Genomic DNA, 19,432 nt, shown 5'->3' with positions numbered 1-19,432 from the left:
GCCCGCGCAGCCTCAGCCGCCGGGCGCGCCCCGCGCGTCATGGCCGCGACGGGCGGGCCCTGGCCCGGGTCGTGACGGGAGGTGTAGGCTGGAGGCGCTGCTCCCCCCACGGGCCTCGCCTGAGGTGCAGGCGGGCGGGCTCGCTCTGCGTCCCCTGAGGGAATGAAAAGCACGGGGAGACGCCAGCGTGTTGTAATGGTTTAATGCGAGTTCCCCTGGTTGAAATTGTACACCCTGTGTGAAACACCAGAGCGCACAGGCTCCTAATTCGTTCCAATCACAGAACCGGGCAGAGGAAAACGCGATAAAATAAGTGGGGGGAAAAAAAACAACCCTGCTAAATAAATACATACACCTACTCGACATCTCAATGATTGGCCTGTAAAGTCCCTTTATTTGGCAACATTGGGTCATTTGTTACGGATTTCAGTTAGTACATTGTGACCATTTTACTCTTCAAGGTGATTGTCCGGCATTTTTTTCTCCCTTCCGCTTGTGTGAGTGTGTAGCACTGAAACAGACATAAACAGCCCATGGAAACTGTGGGAAAGGGCCTCTTGTACCTTCTGCAGGTCCACTCAAACTGTAGAGAGTGAGTTCTCTGCCAAAATGTACGTGACTAAAGCTATCCTGCCTGCATCTGTAGGTCCCGTCCTAGATGACATGGCTCTACACCTGAAAATTAGATAGCAGAGGCTGGGGACACACAGAAGATTAGTATTTTTCTAAGGACAATTCTGATGTGAATTTACTGCTTGTGAAACATTCTAGTCTGGCAGACTGAGAGAATATAGGTGTCTAAAAAGCAGAGCAGGTATCTCACGGGTAACAGCAGAAAGGTTTCTCCCTATTTGCTCCTACAACCTATCCTAGGCAGATTTTTACACCTGTTGGTTCACCACACTATCTTAGCACTTTCCAACCACTCATTTCTTTCAGTCTCAGCCCCACTGGAGAAGTGTCTGCAGTGGAGTACTTTGGCTTGGAATCTCAAATTAATAGGAATACTGAATAATGATTTCCTCTACGTACCAGAAAATAGTTCTTTTATAGTGATGGCCCATTCTAGCTAGATGCAAAGAAAATTATCCAAATAATCACTGAGGCCATCAAAGACCAGTGAGGCCTCAGGATTGTTACCCCATGATTAAGAGCTCTTGAAAATCTTAACATGGGATAGAGCTTAGCTAATTCAGCAATGAAGCCCTCCTCGCTGATCTAGTTGTTGCCAGCCTTCCCTTTCTTATATTTAATCTGCACATATTGACATGTTCTGAATTTGTCTGGATATACACGCTCCCTTTAAACTGCAGTAATGCAAGATAAGGAGGCTATTTTTTATGTCTTCAGACTAATCCCAGAGGTAAAGAATCATTAGCGGACCTTCCTTTAGCTAACAGGAAGCACCTATATTGCCACTGCTGCTGCTTTGAACTTTGTGATACGTTTCCCAAGACTGCAAAGAGGTAAGGAATCAGATGAACTTCAGGCTCTTACTACTGAGTTTCATCTGGTATGACATTTAACTGTTTTGACTCTTGGAGCCAGCTCCCTGATTGTTTGTGTTTAGAAAATCATTTCTGGATGCTATTCCAATGTCCAGTCCTGTATATGCTGTAGATAGAAAAGGGCTTCCAACTACTTGGAGAGAGAGAGCTTGTGACTTGCCTCCAAAAAGCTGGATTTCCAGTCCAAGAAAGCATTTCTGTAAAACTAACCAAGCAGTGAAGGTTCAAGTAAATCGCATTTCCAAGAAACAGCGGATGAGGACCAGAATCAGAAATGAAGGCACAAAATCTCCTTCCAATTCTACAGCAACATTCCTAGATATTGCCTGCAGTATCAGAGAGGGAGATCTTCCAGTAGTGGAGTCTTAAAATATCATTAAAAATCAGTATCCACATAGCTTTGATCAATGCCTTAGAGACTCTCAGCAGCGTTCCCTGTTTCCACTCAAAGTCAGCAGTGAGCGGGGCCAGGGAAGGGTCCTTCCTTGGAAGCATGGCTCTAGGGGTCAAGAAAGGACACTGCAATATAACGGGTTCCTTTGGTGGTTGGAAGGCCTTCATGATAGTGGGTCAGGCGTCCTGGATGCATAAGGGTCCACCCTTTCCGTGGAGCTCGAATTGAGCAGTTGTAGCGCAGGAACCGACAGCCTCCTCCCTGAGAGAAACAGACCAAGAAACACGTCAGCTTGGTACAAGCACCTCAGGGAATGGGTCTATTGCCTTCTCTTGGCAACGCTTCTAGAAGTGTGAAAAAGTGGTTGGGGAATCTAATGGTTGTAATGTTCTCAAAAATCTTCTAACCTAACCTAGTCATTAATTGCAATTTTTAGTGTGGAGAAGCCAGATATGGATAAGGAAAGGGTTTTCTTCCGCCTGGATTGCCTGAGAGCCTGTACTTCATTCCTGCCATACTGGCCAACACTTACCTCATAGTCTATTCCAACTCGGTTCAGAGCAATGTTAATGGTAAAGGTGGAAGCGTCGTGATGGGGCATTAGAGAGGGCTGCTCATCGGGTTTGTAGCGGACTACAAAGGCTAGCTCAAACTGAGTCTGCAAGAGAGAAGAACACAGTGCACATCAGGTACAGGGCTATAGCAGTCCATGGCTACTGAGCTGCAGGACAGGTTGCCATTTTTAAATTGCATCTCACTGCTAAGAGGGAAAAACAACATTAAGGCAGGAGAAGGTTATTGGGAAATTGTGTATTTCCTGATACATATAGTCAAGTCACAGACCATGATCAGTTCTCCACACTGGGAAACAGTATGCATGTTGCTAAAGGATTCTCGTAGTCTTTTCACGCAGTTGTGACTGTAGCAGATGCTGAGCTGACTGTGTGTTTCCATGCCAAGGTATACCTACCTTGGTATAGTATCCTGGGTACAGTTTCTCCGTGATGGGTGCAATATAGTCCAGAAGGAACTTGTACCATTCTCTTTCAAAGCCTATTTGGTTCATGTGGATATCAATAGTTGGGACATTTTCATAGCCTCCTTGTATTCTACTGTCCTGAAAATGAATCATGAAAATACCCATGAGGATGGGCACCTTGGACTTCCAAGAATGAAAAGCACTTGTTTCTGATAATTACATACGAGGTTTATTTATTGGGATTTTCAGGATGGAAACCTTATGTCAAACAACAAATAAACCCCAATGTAAACAGCATTACCATCAAAAGGGCAGATAGCTTCAGCAGATAGTAAAACTCAGAAAAAATAATTTACATTTAAGAACATGGGCAAAATCATTAAGTAAATCAGGATGAAAATAAGAGTGTTGCATCCAGTTTCCTGGCTTAACTGCAGGTCCTAATGTCTTTCTAAACGAGGCACTATTGTCACCAAGTACACATGGAAAATGGTGTCACCTTGAAATCAAAGAGCTCTTTCTTTATCTTACCGTATTGTCACCCGTGGACCACTTGCCATAATGTTCCATTTCTTCCACCAGCTCATCACAGGCAGTGTCAGTGAATATAGGGAACCAGTAAACATCTGGGCAGGGCTGCAGAATGTGGACAGGTGAGAACAGCAGAAAAACAAGGGCAGGTGCTTTAGGCAAAAGGAATGAGACTAAACTGACTGTAGATAGGGTCAGATTAAGTGGAAAGTAACTAAAATATCAAGGATAGAAGTTTGTCTTCTGATTTGTGTGCCCTACTTCCAGTTAGGAGAGCTAGAGATGTACTTCTAGAATAACAATTTTGCTCTAAAAATACTTTCAAGGTCATGTGTCATTTGAAAGACTGCAAGGTCTTGCTGAACTGCTCGTTCCTGAGAATTACAACAGTGGTAATACAAGTGTTATCCTGATGCTAATATCCCATTTTGATGGATAAAAGCAATGTTTTCTTACCATTTCTACCAATTTCCCTTTCAGAGCTGCTGTATAGTTTTCATGGATGTACTTTTCTCTCCAGTCCTGCAATTAAAAGATAAGCAAACCAGTCATTTCTGCAGGGTCTTGTTAGAGATGCAATGAAAAGCAAGGGTACTGCAGTATTTCACACGTTTTGAAAATCCAAATGCTATGAATCAAACAGCCTCTCTTTATATTCTGTGACTAAATTCCTGATCCCAGCTGAGATATTGTATAACAGAGCCTGGACCTTCCTTGTTGGTGAAATTGGTCATCAAACCTTCACACCCCACATAGCCTGCTAAGCCTGCAGAGCATGTAGGTTATCTCACCTCAGGGTTGCTGAATATTTGCCAGAGGTCATTGTGGAGGTGATCTGTTTGATAATTCTCCAAGGACAGTATGTGTCCGAACTGATGTTGATTTGTCAAGTACATAAAGACTCCCTGCAGGACAGAAAGAAATGATCAAACTTTGTTTCCAGGCCTCATATTTCTGTGAGCAACTGTGAAATAAAAGCACTAGACAGCTTTCCAGTGATGATGGCCCTTCCCAAATGGTTCATCTATTCATTCTTTCTCCTGTGGACTTTTACTTTAATTTCTACCCTGGATATCAGAAATTTTGAAGTTATAGCAAGAGCCAGTAATTCTGTGCCTATCATCAGCTGAGGTTGGAAACAGAACAGAACAGCTGCTGTAAGATTAGGTTCTTCCTTCTTACCCAGTTGTACCCTTTTAGAACAGTCCTGAATAGGCCCAAGAACAAATATGTTATCTCCATTTATCGGTCCCTGGCTCTGGGTGGTTTCACAGCAAGACAGAAATCCTACACTGTTCCAAGCCTGCACAGGATTGAGTGATGCCAATTCATCCTGCCTGATACTCCAACAGAGCTGAATGCCTTGAAACCACTTAATCTTGTCACCTCCACGCTGGCATGCAGTTCTCCCCTGCCAGCCTCTCTCTGCTCAACTGACCTGATTCCGGACGTTGTGGCAGAAAGCCATGTCAGCATCCAGCTTGCCACTGTGGAAGAGATCTCCCTGGTCAAGCTCTGATCGCAGAGTGCTAGCTTTAACCATGTAAACACTGCTGATGTAGGGAACATTCCAAAGCCCACTGAAACACAGGGGTAGAAGAGTAAGACTTGAAATAGCAGTAGTACAGAAAATGCTAGACTTGGTGGGATGGCAGGCAGCACTGCTCTATCAGCCAGGCTTGTCTTAAATGAGCCAACTCAGAACAGTAAGGAGAAACCATACCAGCAGGAATTGTCATTCCAGGAAAAATCATTTATATTGCCCAGAGAAGGAATACAAATGCCAGGGCACTGTGAAAGCAATTAATTGATACTGTGTACTTCTGCTAGGGACACAGTTAATGGCTTGAATCTCTTCCCAGAGAGATCAGCTTTTTTTTTTCTACTGATTTTAAAAAAATGAACCAGCCAAAAGGGCATTTGTATTTGAGGGATTGCATCAATAAGAAACTCTCCTGTATACTCACACCCTCCGCCTTTGAACAATATCCACATAATCTTCTGAGCGGGCATAGTATCCATCAGGGCTCAGTGCTCCCCAGAAATTTGACCACAGCTTCTCATGTCGACTTACCAGTGGGGCAATCACCAGCCTGTGAGCACAAAAGAAAAGGGATGTTACCACAGGAAGTAAAGGGAAAGATTTACAAACCAGGCAATCATAAGAGGCAGATTCTCTACCCCTTGCTGCTTCCGTTAACTATGTTGAAATAAAATTCCACATATGCAAGGGCAAATGTGGTTACAATCTCATCCCTAACTGCATCCAGAAGCAGGTCTCTTAGAATCCAATTTGTTCTAGTGACTATATAAAGGCAAAATTACGGATGATTTACATCCATTGCCTAAAATTCAGGGATTCCAACTAAAGTAAAATGGGACCGAATAAGAGGCATTCATGTAACATTCCATCCCCAACAAAGTCCAGCTACTGCCTTACTCATCTCATTGATAAAAGAGCTCACTATATTCCCTGTGTGAAAGATGGCCAGTAATGACTGCTCAGCCCCGAGAACTTACTTATTCTGTTCAATGAGGATCCTTAGAGTCTCTGTGTTCTTCAGAACTATTTCAGCATCCAGGCTAAAATAATAGTCACAGTCAGGATCCTTTCTGCACAAATCCCTATAGCCAGAGAACAAGAAAAGTCACATCAAAATCCTCCTGGAACAGTTAGACAAGGGACAGAACAGCAGGAATTCATAGAATCATAGAATTGTTTGGATTGGAAGGGACCTTAGATCATCTAATTCCAACCAGCCTGCCATGGACAAGGTCATCTTTTACTACACAAGGTTGAATTCTCTCACCTAGTAGTCTAAGAGTCTTCCGCTGAGTGTTAGAAAAGTTAATTTACTGTAACAATCCACAGGGCTAGCTGAGTAAAGCACATCAGTTTCAGCAGCCAACAGCACATGCTGAGATGTGTGTATCACATGTACTAAACTGTTCCCCCAACATAGACTGAGCAAGTTCCCACTTACAGTTGGCTCAATTCCAGACCTGAGCTCAAACTCACACCTTCTGATCACAGATAACAATTCTGCCACTAACTCTCAGCTTTACTACACTCTTTTTCTTTGGAAATATGGATGTACGTTCTTTGTGATGTAGGACTGGGCATACAGACTATTGAGGGTGGGAGGTAGAGGGCTATTATCCTAATGGAGCAAACAATCAGTGAGAATTTGGTTTCTGAAATTGAAGGAATAGGACTGATTTTTTCCCCAATGTATAATGGGCACGGAGAATTAACATTAGGAAAACTGAGAGTGACTGAAGGGAAAAAAAATCTGCTTGACCGTGATGATCATCAGAAAAAAAAAGACTGCCTTAGCTTGGACACAGGCTGACTCTGCTAGCTATCATGTCTGGCCTCTTCACTTACATGCCCAAGTTACGCGCCTCAGCATTCTCCATCTCATCATCTGGTCCGATCACTTTGATGGCGAGATAGTCTTTGCCATGCTCCTTAACAAAAGAGTCCACCTGCATCGAGTGATGTTCCTCCTATGCCAAAGGAAAAATAAGGAGAAACAGGTGAGCTGAATTCATCCCAGGCCGCTCAGCCTCCTGTTCTTGAGAATGCCAAAACCAGACAAGCAACAGCTCTTGCCACTTCCACATCTTTACAGCTGAATGCAGCTGTTGTATAGGTCCCATTGCAGATGAGTATTGGGATTATAAAGCCTGAAACCTTTGAGGAGACTGCCAAAGGCAATTAGAGTACAGGAGGAGGTATACATTTTCCCAGCAGATCATCCCAGGCCAACTTTACTTACATGGTTGTGAATGAAGAGTTGGATTCGTTGCTTTGGGTAATGAAGTTTACGAAGCCGTGAGAAAAACTGGGAGAGGAACGGAGTGGGCTGCTCAATGAAAATGCCAATCAGAATCATTGGCAGTGCCTCATCCTATATTCAATGAGAAGAGAAGCATTAGCTCATCAGACACCTAAGATCCCACGGTAACTTTAACACCTGTCTTGAGAGCTTGGAATAGACATCAGCCTTACCTTAATACCTGTTAGGCTTCGCAGACCTTCATCACACACAGTGCAGCCAGTCTCAAATGTCCATATTTGAGGAATGTAGTTTCCCAGGTAGTTCAGCTGCAGCTGCAAAAGGGAACTTGCCACGTTATGCGTTACAGGGCAGAGGACTATCTTTGCCTCTATCACTCCCCAGTGTAAGATCATATTTCAACAGTATTTCATTTATGTTCTCCTTGGACTAATAAATCTGTAAAGCCCTACAGTCTGAGGGTCTAACTACACACTCATCTTTGAACCAGAGCCACCTTGCTGCTATGGACCTGGGACACTTACTGTGTCTCAGTGTAAATGTAGACAGGGAAAGTCAGTATAAGGGAAGGCAATAACCTGATACGTTCAAATCTAAAGGATTACTTTGCAACAAATGTGTATCAACCGTTTCTCTCAGGATGCCCTCTTACCTTGGTGGGTCCATTTCCATGAATCACCACAGGCAGAGTGTCATATAACAAGTTCCTTGCTCTCACTCGTGCGTTTTCAAACTTCAGAACCACCTCATCTGGAAATGACATTGCCATCATGTTATCAGAGGAAGGCCACTACTATAAATTAGCAGCACATTGCCCCATTTCTACTGAACAATTGTTGAAAGACAAATGCATGGATCTGGATAATCCTTTGGAAAACAGAGTAGTACAGATCCAAGCTCCAGTCTTTCATTGTTATAAAGAGCATAGGAACAAAAAAGCTACATCACCATTTTCAATTTTTACCTGACTGAAACAAAGATGGACTGGTGCAAGACTGAAAACATCAGGCACTAATATCAGGAGTAAGTGAATCAATTTAGCAAGGAAAAATCAATCAATCAGCTGGTCAGAAGCCTGGTATGGGTCAGCGAGTGCTCCAGGCAGTGTCTGGCTGCATCTCACCTCCTATGGCATTCCAGACACTGTTCTGAAGCGGAAAGACAAGGCAAGCCCTAGGCAGTGTTATGTGTTATTACTTGCAGTGAAGTGCCTCCCAGTTTCAATCCCTAAGGCTAATACAATCTGACATGCTTGGAGATCAAAGTGGCAAGGAGATGTAAGATGGAAAACCTGACCTGCATTCCCCCAAGTGAAAAGGGAATTGCAATGTGAACCTAGTTGGTCACAGTGGAATTGCAAACAAATCCCAGAACTCTGGCAGAGGCTTTTTGCTGGAGCTTGTTCTACAAGGACAGGAATTTCTGAAATTTAATCCCTTCAGCCACAGCACAACTTTATTTCTGGTGTGAGCATGCTGTTGCATTCCAAGGAGAAACTGGCTTCCTTCTGCCATCTCACCTAATGCTCCATTTAGGTTTTGGAAGATCCGGCTTCTATGATCTAGACTGATGTTGATATTTTCCTTTAAAAGAATGAAATAAATAATCTTAATTAGAATACAAGCAAGCATCCATTCTTCGCATGTGAAAGACTCTATGCTGAATAAAGATATATCATATTCCTATAATCATTTACACAATCTCCAGGCTCTGAAGCCTGAAACACTCCTAGATCTTCCTCATTTTCACCTGATTCTGGGAAAAGTCACCATTTTCTAAAACAATTTCAACGTATTATATTAGGCAAAACCATATGAATGAACGTTTTAAATATTGATCTGTGTGTACCAATTATAACATGCAACATATTAATGAAGTACAGCCCTGTCCACAGGGCTAGTGTCACCCCAGGTAAGGGCTCAGGTACCAGCATCAAACCAGAACATAGTAAGGGTGTAAGGCCAGCTGGAGCAATTGTTGCTTATATTTCCTGCTACAAGTCACGCTTGGACTAGATTTTTGTCAGACTAAAATCCAGTTCTGACTTAACAGATTTCAGTGACCCTCCAGGCATCTATTAAGATTGATTACTGGAAAGGACAGCGGGGTGCTAACATCCACTGTCTGAATGCCAAGTTAGTAGAATTACTCAGCCTTTGTGTGGCATAGGGCCAGAACTGCAGATGAGAACATTAAAGGAACTGTTTATGTTAAAATGTCATGAGCCATACTCAGATTTGGGGATATAAAAAAGCACAACTCCTCTAATTGATCTGAAAGCACTTTCCCGTTTCTCATAATTCCTCCTGACTTCTACTGTTACAGTTTCACTTCTTAATCCCCATTCATTTGTGACGTCCCTCAAGGACAGACTGCACTGCCTAATGCAGAGCTGGGCAGGCACAACAGAAGCAGAGTCACCCTGCGGGGTGGATGATTTGGCCATGGCAAATAGCCGTGGCTAATTTGGAATGGCAGCGATACAGCCACGGCCCATTCCAAGCTTCTGTGTGATGTTGTGTGGCATGCTGCATAGGCTAATGCAGATTTTGTCAGTCAGGATCTGGAGGTGTTTGCTGAAGGCAGTGGTAGCCTCTTTGCTCCAGTAGTGGCTGCAAGACTGGGAACCTTTGTTCTTTTCATCCCCTCAGATCTGCTCAGGCCTTATCTGCACTTGTACCTACAATGTACTTTAGTGCTAAGTTGGATATCTCTAAGTGAGAGCTGCACAGGGAAGATACACGCTTAAAGTTTGGGTTTCACATCCCCTGGGAGAAGGCTGGTTAGTTCTGCCACATTCAATAGCTTTAAATATCAGCACACAGAGCTATTGGTATGTGTTACCAGTAAGAATTATTTTAAGACACCTATCTTCCCAGTCACATTGTAAGCTGAAAGATAAAATCTGCTAATAACAGAACAAAGGTGTAGTTGCTATAATGCAAACTTTCACAAGGTAAACAGATAACAGAACACACTATTACCCATGTAAGAATTCCAGAGCAGTAATTCTGGGGCCAAATATATCTGATTAACTTCTTTTATAGTCAACAGGGATACTGCACAGAGAAGGCTTAACTGTGATGCTTCTCAGACAACTCTTCCTAATCCCAAAATCTAGCTACACGTACTCTTTTTTCTGGATCCAAAAAGACATTTGTGTAGAAGAGCTGGTCACTGTCATCGTCCCGTCCTTTCCACTCCTCTACAAGTTTTTTCAGGTTTGGCGCATAACCTATAAAGCCTGCAGGAATAAGGACAAAGAGGTATTTCAACCCAGATAAACAGAAAACGTTAAATACTCCTATATACAATACTCTCCCTTTTTGTCACACACAAAGTTTCATTCCACCCTATAGTGCAGCAGAGATACACCAGCTTTCTGTAAAAGCATGTATAGACCACCCTTCTTAGGTGGAATTACACCAAGATTGAACAGAAAAGTTCAGATATTCATTCCCTGAATAACAGGACTCACAGAAAAGAAGGGATAGGGAGGGGGCTCCTATCCTTTAGCTGTAATTCATAGCTATATCTCCTTCTTCAGGTAAAAGACAGCAGCACTGTTACTCTTTCCATTATGGACAGTTTTTCCCCAGATTTCAGTTCTCACTATGTTCTACAGAGATGCTTTCCACACTTGATTCCTTGATACTTCTCCCAAAGGCCTTATAATACGAGGACAAAGCTAAGAGTGGTTCTCAGCTGAAAGAAGGTTCTGCTTCTTACCTCCAGAACCCAGGAAGCGCTTTCCATCTCGCACCTGAGGGTACTTGGCTTCCAGCTTTCTGTCAGGATAGATGTAGTTCTCTGCTGAGAACACCACCTTGCTCTTGGCTTGTTTGAACTTCTTCAACAGTTCTGTGGGGCCCGAAGCAAAGAGTACATCATAGCTAGAGTAAAAGACAAACAAAAACAGGACAGGAAGGAATGGAGTCAGAAAAACGTGTCAGCACAAAAAGCTTATAGAAACAGCTCATTTATTAGGAATCTCCTTCTTTTAGTTCTGCTTCACAGTATTATTTGCAGTATTTTTTGTCTTAAATACAGCCAATTAAAGTGAAGTCTTATTCATGGAGTGGAAGATGTTACTTTCCACTGCAGAAGATTCTACAATGTCTTGGGGTAACTTATGTCCATTCTCACTTCTACAAAGTTTTCACTGATAGTAAAACCAAAACTTCCAAGCTGCAAAACATGCTGATCTTTTCTTCTTTTCCCTGCTTTGCAGCTGTGAAGCCCTGGTGTCCTCACTCATTAAGACTTACTCTGACATTCCTTTATACCCACGCTCCTTTCTAAACTAAACAAACCCATAGGTCATGCCGTTCAAATGTTCTGGCACCCTGCCACTCTCCATAGAGCTCTGCAAATCTTCATGAGGGATCTATACTAGAAAATAGTCACTGGATGCAGGACACCAGCCTCTACCTCTTCAGTACTGGGTGGAGCTAATTCCCAAGCAACACCCCCAGAATGAGACTTGCATTTTTTCCAAGAGGATTTGCATACTACAGACCCGCTTGTGGTGAGTAAAAAGTTGTTCATTCCAGAGATGAATCATTCCCAACCTCTAAATGCACGTAGACACTCAGAGCTGCAAAAGAAGATCTCCCTGCCATGAGAGCTAGAGACAATACCGGTATCCCAGCCCTGCCTGTTGCTGGGCACAGGAAAAGACACTGAGACTCGGAACCATCCTTCTCCCTCTCCATATATTTCTGGCAGACTATTTCTTGGCTCTCAGGATTGTGTTGCTGCCTGCCTCACCTTATGAAAAAATAATTCCACTAAGGATGGCCTGCCTGGGTCCACAGAAATTGCCTGCTCATTCTCTGGAGATAGGAGCAGCCAAATTCCAGCCTGGCAAAAACAGGTACAACGCTATCAACTTTTGTATTATATAAGAGCTGGAATTAGCCCATTCTGGTCAGAGCTTCCCAACTGCCACGGATGCAGCTCTGAGCAACTCTCAAGTTACTGCAAGGAATTCAGGGGGAAAAAACACAGGTCTGTACACACCTCCCAGAAGGAATCCATCTCACAGTTAATTTCTTCTTAATAAGAATCTGTCCAAACAACTTTCTGATTCAGTCCATGACAAATCCTTTCCAATCCATTACCTTTCTATGAAAAGGATGATCAAGTCTGCATCATCTGCATATTGCTTCAAAGCTTTCTTCAAGAGACGGACCTTCTGCCCACCTCCAGCTGGCTTCTTGTCATCTCCACCCTTCCATTCCTCATCAAGTCCAAGTACCTAAAAGATGACAGGCAGAGGGTCTACTGAACAGATCGTTTTCCCAGCAAGTCTCACAGGAAAGAACCAGAATGCACAGCCTCACTACCCCTGTTAACTCCCAGTGCAAATCAGAGTATCTAGACAGGAAAATTATGCATATACATGTATGCCAGCCTTCGAGCTGCTCTCTGGGATGGACAGTCAGAGCAACACTTAGCACAGTAACAAAGCACTTTCAGCATCAGGGACTGGAGCATCCTAATCTGTACTGTATGTTTCAGCAAAGTAACGGAAAAGTGCCATGGGACTCCCCTGAGCAGGAGTTATGGAACTCATCTCAAGCCACCACTTGGGATGGAATAAGAAAGACTGCTGCAGAAATGCCCTCAGTCACAGTATTTTTCAGCTGGCTGAATGGGCACGTCCCATTCATTCTAAGATTCTTAAGACCCTTAAGATTCTGTTTAATCATTCTGTGGGTGAGTCTTATCTATTCTGTACTCTTAGGAGCACCCATTTCAAAATTCCCTTTGACCAACCATCACTGAGACTGCTAGTCATCACCTGGACTTTGTAGTTGAAGAATTGGGCTGATCTTCTAAAGCGTCGGAATCCCTCAGTCTGCTTGGTGGCAACAGTAAGAACCAGCAGGTTTTCTGCAAACAGGAGAAAACACAAGAGACACATGATCAACTTGCCTTGTTGCAAACTCTGCTGTTCCACAACTAATGAAGAGGCTTTACTCTCAAGACATTGAACCAAGGTAGGGATCATTCATCTTAAAAGTATTTGACAGATTTGACAAAGTAAAGTCATTAGGAATAAAATCCAACCCCTGGACTTTCTCAGTATCATGCTCTTAGTTGGTCATGAATCCAGCAATAGAATCCAGGAGTTCCAATTTACGCTCAGTCACTGCTGTTGATGGACACAGGTTATGACTGCTGCATATAAAATGGACAGCTGTCCAGTTTCATTTTAAAACAGGCACAGGAGGTAGTCTAGCTGTGGAGTTACCATATCCCACTGAGAAGCACACAGTTTGCTTACACCTCACCCAATTATCTCTACCCTGTATGATGTTAAGCACTATAGGTGTTTGTCAGAAAGAAAACCAGCTTCAAACCCTACTTATTTTCTACCTGGATTTTCTTGGCAGCAACTCCTCAGAGACTCATAGAGAGAAAAAAAAAAAAAAAAAAAAAAAAAAGAAAGCATGGACATAGCTATTGTTTTACTGGAGGAACAAACTGTGGTAGGGGACAGAACATGGCAAAGGTGCCCAGAAATGTCAGCATTTGATTGAACAACCCCAAACTAGCTGCAGTGCAAGCAAAACTGTTCCTTTGCCTTTGCATTTGCACAGCTGAGATTAGAACTTGGTCCGGGGTATAAAATGGTAGACTGTAAAAAGATACAATTTAGTTGCCTGAGTTATAAGCTGAAAAAAGAAAATACAATTTACTGAATGTTTTTTTTCTTGCCCTCCTATTGAAAGCTACCATTCTCTTCTCTCACAGACAGTTTGAAGGAAATTAAACTTGAAGATGAAAAATAGAACTACTACAAAATGCCCACTTGGAAGTCGCCAATTTAATGCAACTGGCATTCTGTTCCCCAAAGAGTTGCTTTTCTGTCATTCAGCATTGACTGGGTGTAGGGAAAACCATCGCTTTCATTTACATTCTCCTAAACTGCTTTTCATTTTCAGTCCCTTAGAAATGGCAAAGCTAAATCCTGAAGTTCTCTTTCGAAAGTTTCTCTAGACTATCACTGGAATAAGATTTTTATGTGGAGGCCCTGGCTTCTTCACTGTAGTGTTAAATGCTATACTTCATCTTAATACTTTTACTTAAATAGGAATTTGTATAGGCTCTGGCAACAGTGTTTAAATGTGAATCCTGACCATCTGATTTTAACATCAGAAAATACCAGGAAAACCTGAAAGGATGCTTTCTTGGCTGGAGCAGACTTCTCCTGGAACAGTGATTTTTTTCAATGGATATACCAGATTGAATCTTCCCAGTGTACCCAAGCTGACATTGTCTGACCTTAGAGAGGAAGGATCTAAGAGCTGGGGTCCTAGATAGACCTGACAAAGATAGCAGAAGTAAAAAACAAGGTTAAGTTAGGAAGAAGGAGGATGCTCCCAAGGAAATCTGCATCAGAACACAGACTGGAGACACTGACAACAGTCTATATAAGGTCAGCTTTAATTGCATTTTGTTAGACATTTATGCAAATGGACAGACAAAGAGAGTGACAAACAAAGGAATATGAATTCTGCATAAGTGCAACCTTTAAAGGCAGAATTATGCCTTTAAATTATGAGGTGCATTCCTAATTCAGCTCCTTCAGCACACTCCAGTTCCCTGTGCCCTGTCTAGTCTGAGGGTGTAGAAAAATGAGTAAAATATTCATTTCCTTGGGGAATATGTTAAAGCCATTAATGTTTCCAGCCATATGATGGCATGCAGAAAACCATGGCAGCATTACTAGATAGCTCTGAGCTGTTGGTTTCTGAGAAACTGGAGATCATACTGCCAATGAAGAGGGGGGCAAATGCAGGCTTGCCAGCAAGGAATGTAAAGATAAACATTAAATTCTGGTACCTGAAAGGAGAAGAGAAAACATATCCTGAGGACAAAAGAAAAGAGCCTGACTGCAATGTAATTATTACAGCCTGAATGCTCAGGTATCTCTCATCAGATAAATCAACAATCTGTTTATACGTCCTTTGATACAATTGCCAAAAGTTTGCTGGACCAGATGAGAGAGCAAAAAGCTCCAGTGGATGAACAGGAAGCGGTGTCAGATTTCTAAGGCATAAAAGGTTTGACTGTGTAGCATGTGAGCCCACTGGAGCAAGGAACTGCCAGCACACAGACTTCTGTCCTCCGCAGCTGAATTCCTAGTTACAGATTCCCTTCTCCTTACTGGTCTGCGGGGGTAGGACTCCAAGACGCATAAGCTCAGTTTCTGTTCTGAGAAATCTCTTCAGTAGCAAGAGTTTTCCATCCCAAGAGACATTCCTTCAGCCCAGTATTTGAAGCACTGTGCTGAGCTATGCTGCCTCCGCTCCTACTCCTTTAACCCTTTTTTCTCTTTCTCAGTGGTTTTCCTGGTGCAGCTGATAGGTATTTCCAGAAACGGAGCAGTAAGCCCCTTTAATTTCAGTATCACATGGATGGCGTGGAGGTTTTTCAAACCTCCAAAAGCAGATTTATCCTTTCCTATTTTCCAAATAACACTTTTCATATCTAGAAACAGGAGCCTATTTTGTTAAGCTGGACTCAAAGACTCCTTGGGCCATACTGACAATTAGAAATGTTAGACATACATTTACTAATGGTATGACTGCAAAACACAAGCACAGCGTGGCTCAATGAAGCAAGTGCTGGACTAGCAACCAGAGAAGCTGAACTGTACTGTTAGCTCTGCTCTGCAACAAGGAGCCAATCTTGCAATCCCTCTGCACTGACATCTGTAGAAAGATAGCAAGGGGCATTTAACAGTTCTGTGAAGTTCTTTGAGCGCTAGCAATGACAAGGATTCTGTAGAGACAAAGTATTAGGTCAGGAACTTTGATATCAACATCACAGTGGAATGATTGGGTAGACTTCTGAGTTTTTACAGGGAGGTTAGTAAAAATCAGTGATGAGTTCACTAACAACAAATTTCAGAGTTATTTACTTCTGTCCTGACTCAACGGGAAAAGCACAGCTGCAGCTGCATTTTAGGACATGGAATGAATTTATCCCCAGGCTATGCTTTGGGAAATCTTATTGTGTAGCTTCCTGTTAAGTTAGTGTCCAAGAAAATACCACTATTGGGATCAAATAAAAAAATCAAGCGCACAATTCAATGCAATTAAATTTACATTTACCCAAGTTTTTAGGTAACAACTCAACTAAAAGTTGCATGTAACTATGCTTAAAGCTTCTGAAGAAATTTAAAAGAACTTATAAAGGAGAAGACAGGTATCATTATTTTCATCTTACTCTAGGGAAGCAGAGGCACAGATATGGCAGGGCATTTTTTCTGAGCCATGATAGAAGTGACAGGTTCAGAAAAGTTAATTCCAATACCCTCTTCCTAAACATACCTGATTTTCTATCTGAGCACCCCATTTTATATCTCTAGTGTGCTCTAAAAATTTGCTGAAAGCATAGATGATTTGGGGTGTATAAGGCAGGATGACACTGAGACTCATTTCTTACTTGTATTTATCTAATAGGAGTCCTAAATGTGGAAATAGCACTGCTTTAGCAACGCCAGTATAGCTAAATAACTCCCCTTCCAACACCCCTAGGGATACATGTTAACTTTATTAAATAATATACATAGTGAAAGTAATTAAAACAGAATCACTCAGTGTCAAGGGAAATATTCTAGATAACAAGATGAGCTTTCTTCTTCATTGCCACTTCCCTAATGAAGACAAAGATAATTATCCAAACATCTTGGCAGAGTGACAGTGCGTGAACCTCTTTGTCAGCTTGGTTGATGTTCAATAGCTTCCCTAATCCTCCACTGTTCTACCAATTACTGTTCGCAGCATGTACCAACTGTACATGTGAGGATACAATGATGTTGGTTGAGGAGCATTTTGGATCTCAGGTAACAGCGTGGCCAGGCTACAGATCAAAAGTTCTCTTTTACCTAGTTCTTGAACTGTGTAAGTTCAAAAGCAGGAAGGGCTGTCCCTGGTGGGATGTAGCCCAAGGGACTTTGCCAGCACAAAATGTTGTCCAAGGCTCTTCTCACACAACTGAGTGGCGTGTGCCTGTCTGGTAACTGCGGCACTCCAGAAGCATGTGCAGAGAGCACCCACACCAGCCTGTGGGTGCACCTCCGAGCTCAGCAGCAGGCTCTGGATGCCAACCAGCAGCTCAGACTCTGCAGTGGGCACCGGTCCCAGGTCGGGCAATGCCTCTGAGCTTGACTGGAGAACTAAGAGCAGTAAGAGCACCAACTGCAGAGGTGCCCCACCATTAGCCCGGCCACCAGCTCCCCATGAAATCGGTCCCCTACCCAGCGTCCCGGAGCAGTCCTTACCTTCCTGCTTGGAGGCACTGCCACCCTCCACCCCGAGCAGCGCCAGCACCACCCAGGGCAGCAGCACCGCCGGGGGCACCATGGAGGCGACTTCCCCGCTTGGATCCCGGTCCGGGAGCCGACACCGACCGGGGACGCTGCCTACGGGACGGCCCCGGGCGCTGCCCCGCTTCGCAAGGAGCCGGCAGAGAGCGGCTCTAGAAAGCTCCGGGGCTGCTGGAGCCTGTGCCACGCACCAGACCCGCCCGGCGGGGACGGGCGGAGGAAGAGGGGAGGCGGCGGCTCCTCCTCCCGGGCCGCCCCGGCTCCGGCCCCCGCAAGAGGCGGGGAGGCAGCTGGCCCGGAGCCGGGAGAGGGAGCAGGAAGCGCTGGGGCCGGGGCTTGAGCAAAAAGCAAGGGAACATCTGCTTTTTGCAGGCGTTGAGAGAGGGGAGGATCCTGTGGCTGCAGCAACTTTACCTGGGCTGCGGGGCCCGGCAAGTCCTGCTGCAGGCGGGGTGCGCAGGGCGCTGGATGCAGCAGAAGCAGCAGCACACGATAATAAAGCATGAGCCTCTGTCGGAGCGGGGCTTTCTCCTTTCTGGCCAGCTTCAGTTAGTGCCAAACTGCATCTGCTTGACACAGTCATTAAGTGGGAAAAAGGCACTAGAGAAATGGATTATGCACAGCTCCCGATACTAAATACCGTACTTGGATACTAAACAACTTACTCTGGATACTAAATACTCTTAGTAAATACCGTCTTTTCACCTGTCCTCTCATCTCGTACTTTTCCTTCTGGAATACAAAATCTGCAGTACTTTCCTATGCTGTTTTTTTCCAGCTACATGTGCTTCTTACTGCCTTACATTTAACTCTGTTCTTGTGCTGGGTTTTCTTGCACTAGCATGACGATTCTTTTTCTAGCTTATTTTGCCTAACTTTGAGGACAAAATAAACATAGTTTATAAAATTACAGTCTTTTAATTGGTTTCAAGGTCATTTTTATATTGCAATGAATTTATGACTCAGATGCAGAGAAACATTAAAGCCTGAAGAACAACTAACAAGTAGCTACCGCTGACACACACGTTACATGAGGCCTCAAGCAACACATTTTTTCTACTGTAGCAAATGCCTAGAAATGATAGAACCCTGTTTTTAGGCACTGTATTCAGATAAAACCAATTTTGCTTCCATTACTGAAAGAAACATTAAGAGATTACTTATTTTCTATCTTGTAGTGTGCGATCAATAATATTTAGTTGACATTAAGTAGATGGAAAGTGACAGGTTGCGGTATATTATTGAAGCCATGACAGGAGATGTACTGACTCAGCCATACTCAAGGTTGTCCCATGTATCAAAAAAAAAAAAAAAAAAGTTACAATAGAAAAGTAAGGTGTTGGGGAGAACGCACCAGTGGTAGGTGGTTTAGCAGAGGTATAAAAAGTGAAGGATGCATGCTGACAGTTGGTGAACAAATTGAGATAGAAAATAAATGCAGGAATATGCAGCCAGGTACACACCTATGGAAACATAAGAGGATTGGGATAATATGCAAGTTTCCCTAACTAAAATGAACAGAAAGCACACATCTTATAGGATTCAAAATTTCAGAATAAGCACAAGAAGGTAGAATCCTGGAAAAAAAAAAAAGAAAAGCACCTGCTAGAAGGGCCACAATTTAGCTAATGTTCTCCATGTTTCATAACAGCATCCTCCCAAAGAAAAACCTTCTTATTAATTTGTTCTCTGAGAATACTCTTGATTCTTTTCAAAGCATTCTTGTTTCCACTCCCTCCTTCCAAAGCAGGAATTCCCTCATAATTACCAGGCAAACAGAACAGTCCTCATGCTCAAATGACATACTGCAGGCAACACTCCAAGGAAATGTTAGTTGTCCCTAAGATGGTGACTTCAGGAAACTTCCTTTTT

At 43.2% G+C, this 19,432-nt stretch overlaps 1 protein-coding gene across 1 annotated transcript; it reads right to left on the bottom strand.

The window, feature by feature from the left end:
• Positions 1–231: 231 nt before the first annotated feature.
• On the bottom strand, positions 232–17,810 carry PLOD1 (procollagen-lysine,2-oxoglutarate 5-dioxygenase 1). Its single transcript, XM_082777038.1, has 19 exons — positions 17,516–17,810; positions 13,022–13,113; positions 12,339–12,475; positions 10,945–11,108; positions 10,347–10,459; positions 8,735–8,798; positions 7,868–7,965; positions 7,428–7,529; positions 7,195–7,326; positions 6,801–6,922; positions 5,933–6,037; positions 5,380–5,505; positions 4,851–4,992; positions 4,204–4,317; positions 3,869–3,934; positions 3,413–3,517; positions 2,873–3,019; positions 2,435–2,560; positions 232–2,163 (listed from the first exon to the last, which is right to left on the bottom strand). Exons 1-19 carry the CDS (start codon positions 17,595–17,597, stop codon positions 2,008–2,010), a joined length of 2,193 nt encoding a protein of 730 aa, XP_082633164.1. The 5' UTR covers positions 17,598–17,810; the 3' UTR covers positions 232–2,007.
• Positions 17,811–19,432: the final 1,622 nt, after the last annotated feature.

This window comes from Aythya marila, assembly GCF_965140915.1.
Source record: "Aythya marila genome assembly, chromosome: 21".
Taxonomy (NCBI): domain Eukaryota; kingdom Metazoa; phylum Chordata; class Aves; order Anseriformes; family Anatidae; genus Aythya; species Aythya marila.
Note: the sequence above shows the minus strand (reverse complement) of the source record. Positions and strands in the feature narration are given on the sequence as shown.